This window comes from Entamoeba dispar, genomic scaffold (assembly GCF_000209125.1).
Source record: "Entamoeba dispar SAW760 scf_1105229462085 genomic scaffold, whole genome shotgun sequence".
Taxonomy (NCBI): domain Eukaryota; phylum Evosea; order Mastigamoebida; family Endamoebidae; genus Entamoeba; species Entamoeba dispar.
Genome location: NW_001855016.1, coordinates 28,629 through 32,823, shown reverse-complemented (window position 1 = coordinate 32,823; position 4,195 = coordinate 28,629). Strand labels below are relative to the sequence as shown.

Below are 4,195 nucleotides of genomic sequence, written 5' to 3'. Positions count from 1 at the left end.
GTCAAAAAAAATGACAATTAAAATGTGAATTAAAGAATGGGAGATGAATCTTCCAATATCATTATCACTTTTCCTTTGTCTGTTTGTAAATTGAATTTCATAAATACTCCTTCAATAGTAATACCCATCACACAAGTGGTTGGACTATTTTGCCATCCGAAGAATACTGCAGTGTAAATGTCTGGTGTAATTGGACATTCACAACATCCATAAATTCCACTAAATCCTGGAACGATTTTAGAAAATTTAGACTCTTTATTAGAAACGTCTCCATCTTGAGAAAGAGAATAAACATGAATTGTTCCTCTATTACTATTTGTTACAATAAATTTACTATCTTGACTGAAATTAACACTATAAATCTCAGCTACACTTTTTCCTCTTCTAAATTCTCCTACTTTCTCACCACGTGCAGTATCCCATACTCTAAATAATGTTCCTTCTGAAGATGCACTAACCAATAAATTGGCCTCAGGACTTAAACATAAAGCAGAAATAGAATGTTTATGTGCTTCGATTGTAGTAGAAGCACCTGTTTCTAAATTAGCAACGACAACACTACCTTCTTGAACAGAAGGATAAGCAATGACTTTCTTATCTGAAGATGAAACGGCAATTAATCCTTTTGGATTTGGACAAGTTTTAAAAGTTTGTCTTAAATTTAAATTTCTGAAGTCATAAACAAATACTGAAGTATCAACTACAACAACAATAATATCTCTTTTTAATCTTACTGCACGTACAGGGGTGTCATATTCTAATTCTGCAATTCCTTTATTTTGATAATCATCCCAAATAATAACTTTAGTTGGTGGAAAAACGGGTTGTGGTCCACCTCCAACTAATGCTACCAAATTTGATTTATATAATAATTCAATAATTCCAACACCTCCATTGAAATTTCTTTTAAAACGTTCTCTTAATCGAGTTTGTTCAATACCATATACAAAAAAACCTTTTGTAGTTCCAAGAGCAAAACATGAGAAGTCTTGATTAAAAGATATACATAAGATCTTTTGTTCTTCCATAGTGGCTGAATCAATTTAAAGATCAATTAGGATCTTTTTTTGTTTTCTATTTTCAAGAAAAAAAATGAATTCTATTGTATTCTGTTAACAATTTTGAACTCTTAGAAATTCTATAAATTATAAAATCTTTTAATTTGAATAAAACTGTAAAAAATGTTTCATTTCTTCCAATTGAATTCTATTGACTATATTCATTATTATTTCAGTCCTTAGTAATAAAGCAATTTTTTCCATGGCCTTTCATATGGTTGTTGTTTTTCTAACCATTCAGTATATTTTTTACAACCCTCAGCCATTTTACTTAAAACTGATGGACACACATCAATTCCAATTGTGTTAATTAAGAAATTAGGAATCCACCCATTCCATTCATTATGACAAATGTAGTACAACTTATTTCCTTCGTTTTCTTTTCTTACCATATATCCACTAATATGAAAAAATGCACGTACTAATCCAGAGACTGGTGGAAAACGTTTGTCTTTAATTGATCTATTAAATATAATAAATTCATTTTCATTAAACCTCCAAGCCCTTTGATAAACAAAATCTCTATTTGTAACAACAGGCATTTTAATGGAATAATATTCAATTTCATTATGTTCATCAATTTCTTCAATTACCCTTCGTTCTAACAAATTAACATCCCACTCTTTTCTGTATTTTGGATCATTTAACATATCAAATATAAGTTCAAGAGAGTAAGGCTTAAACAAATTAGATATTAATTTTAATCTCAATGAACTAGATGAGTTAGTTTTCATAGTATAACCAATGTTCCATTTATCCTGAGAAACTAAATGCCATCCCTCATGGTTTAAACACATATCTCGAAATCTGTTAAACTCTTCATCAGTGACAGGTTTCATTTATTTCGTATTTCTCATTATATTTTGTGTTTAAATACAACTAACCATTCAGATTTTTAAGAATCCTCATGAGTGATTAATTAATTTTTTTAATCACACCTAAAGAGTGATTACTTTATTAGCACGAGTATTTTTGTAAAGAAATGAAATCGTTTATAATTCAAAATAGTTACTATTTAATTAAGCCTTTAGGATATGTTAATAACTTAACCCATAGAATAAGTTTATTACTAATAAAAATGAAGATAACAAAAAAATAAAAAATCAAGTTATGGTAAGAAATTATAACAATGAAATATTGAATTTGTTGCTGATAGTTAGAGAGATATAAAATAGAGATTTTTAATATGAGTCTTTTTTACAAGACTTTCTAATAGAAATAATAGAGTGATTTTCTTTGGAAACAAACCAATAAAAAAGGGAATTAAAAAAAAAAGAAAGGAAGAACTTAGAAGAAAAATGGACTTCTTTTGATTTGAAACTCAAAAAATAATTTATGAACGAAGAAATGAAACGGGAGCTTGATGAATGTATTGAATTAGGAGAGTTAAATCTTCCACGAATCAATCAAAGATGGACTGTTTGTAGTCATGGAGATGGTGATGGACTATGTAGTGCAACTATAGCATTAAGTAGTAAACGATTTATTGATGCAGACTTAATAATAACACATCCCATGGGAATAGTACATGACATAAAAGAGATAGAAAGTAATTTATTTATTAGTGATATTGCTCTTGATGCAAGAACATATAAAGAACTTTATAAAAAATTTGAAACATTAATAGATAAAGGGTATCAAGTAATTTATATTGATCATCATAGAATATATGGGACACCACCAAAAGGGGTTGAAATGATAAATGATGAAAATTGTTGTGCAAGTGAATTAGTTCATAAATACTTTAAAGAGAAAAAAGAATTAAAAGAATATGTTGATATATATGCATGTATAGGATGTATTTGTGATTATTATGATAATACTGAATACATAAAGAAAGTAATGGATAAATTTGAGAAAAGAAGTCTTTTTCTTGACGCTGGTATATTAGCACAAGGGCTTTCTATTTATCGTAAAAAAGAAATGAAAGAAGACCTTGTAAGAGAGTTTGTTTCTGGATATATTCCATGTGAAATTCCTGCATTAGTTTCACAAGCAATGCAAGTAACTCGTAATGATAAAATTGGAAGAAATGTTATAATAAATAATTCTTGTAATTGTAAATATATTGCTTGGTGTTTAAATCCACCATGTGGTAAATCTAAATCAGCACATTTTGCATCAGCTTCAAAAGAAAAACCAATTGGGTTGGCTATTTTTTATTATCAAAGAAGAAAAGTAAAAGAACAACCACTTTATGACCTTTGTTTTAGAGGAACAAATCTTGTTGATTTAAGAGAAATTATTACTCCATTGGCTTTAGAATTAGGAGGGTCTGGTGGTGGTCATTTTAATGCTGTAGGAAGTAGAGTACCAACTAATTTATTAGGAATAATGTTGTATTATATTGATTTAAGAGTTGATACGTATTTACAAACAAAAACTTATGATAAACTTCCATTACCTCCAAAAGATTTATCTAATATTCAATATGATAAAAGTGTCTATGATCATTTCATTGATTTAAAATATTATTTTAAAACTCAAGTTGAAGAATAATTTGATTTTTTTTTATTTTTCTTTAATTTTAAAATATTTTAAATATTAAATTGTTTTAATTTCTAAATAATTTTTATTTATTTTAATTTCTTTTAAATGTAAATTCTACTTTACCTTAGAAGAATGATATTTCTATAACTATTATTTAAATAAACTGTTCAATAGAAGTAGATCATATTAAAAAAACTAAAATATTTCAATACTCATAAAATTTAATTATGAACATCTTTGTTAATTGAATCTTTTTTTTTTATTAGGACCTACTCTTAAAAATTCTTGAATTTTTATTTTAGAGGGATTAAATTCTATTATTATCTTTTAAAAATAATTCCTTACTGAGTTACATAAATAAAAGAAGAAGTTTCTTAGATTTAAAAGAATTGAGAAAAGATAAAAACCAATTACCAAAAAAAAAGAGTAGTTATTCTTTTAATTAAACTATTTTTATTTTAATGATTATGTCAATAATAATAATTTATGGTAATTAACAAATACTGTAATAGAAGGTATTCAATCTACTTTATTTGTTTGTTATAATCAAAAATAAATTAAGGAGGTATACAACCAATAAGTTCTAATTGATAATTTGTGACTCATTTTATCTTTGAAATAAGTATTTCGTACTTATAAATGATAAA

General features: G+C 26.4%; 3 protein-coding genes across 3 annotated transcripts, besides 3 other annotated features; 1 reads left to right on the top strand and 2 right to left on the bottom strand.

Annotated features, from left to right (window-relative positions):
- Nucleotides 1-29: 29 nt before the first annotated feature.
- Nucleotides 30-1,028, bottom strand: EDI_056970 (WD repeat domain phosphoinositide-interacting protein, putative; the record flags this gene model as incomplete). Its single annotated transcript, XM_001739296.1, has 1 exon — nt 30-1,028. The coding sequence occupies one exon, from the start codon at nt 1,026-1,028 to the stop codon at nt 30-32; it is 999 nt and encodes a 332-aa protein (XP_001739348.1).
- A 209-nt stretch (nt 1,029-1,237) lies between these two features.
- Nucleotides 1,238-1,897, bottom strand: EDI_056960 (phosphatidylcholine transfer protein, putative; the record flags this gene model as incomplete). Its single annotated transcript, XM_001739295.1, has 1 exon — nt 1,238-1,897. The coding sequence occupies one exon, from the start codon at nt 1,895-1,897 to the stop codon at nt 1,238-1,240; it is 660 nt and encodes a 219-aa protein (XP_001739347.1).
- Nucleotides 1,898-2,393: 496 nt separating this feature from the next.
- Nucleotides 2,394-3,557, top strand: EDI_056950 (uncharacterized protein; the record flags this gene model as incomplete). Its single annotated transcript, XM_001739294.1, has 1 exon — nt 2,394-3,557. One exon carries the CDS (start codon nt 2,394-2,396, stop codon nt 3,555-3,557), a length of 1,164 nt encoding a protein of 387 aa, XP_001739346.1.
- Nucleotides 3,520-3,540: a sequence feature (AT_rich).
- Nucleotides 3,557-3,652: a microsatellite.
- A 332-nt stretch (nt 3,653-3,984) lies between these two features.
- Nucleotides 3,985-4,036: a sequence feature (AT_rich).
- The last annotated feature ends 159 nt before the right edge of the window (nt 4,037-4,195 follow it).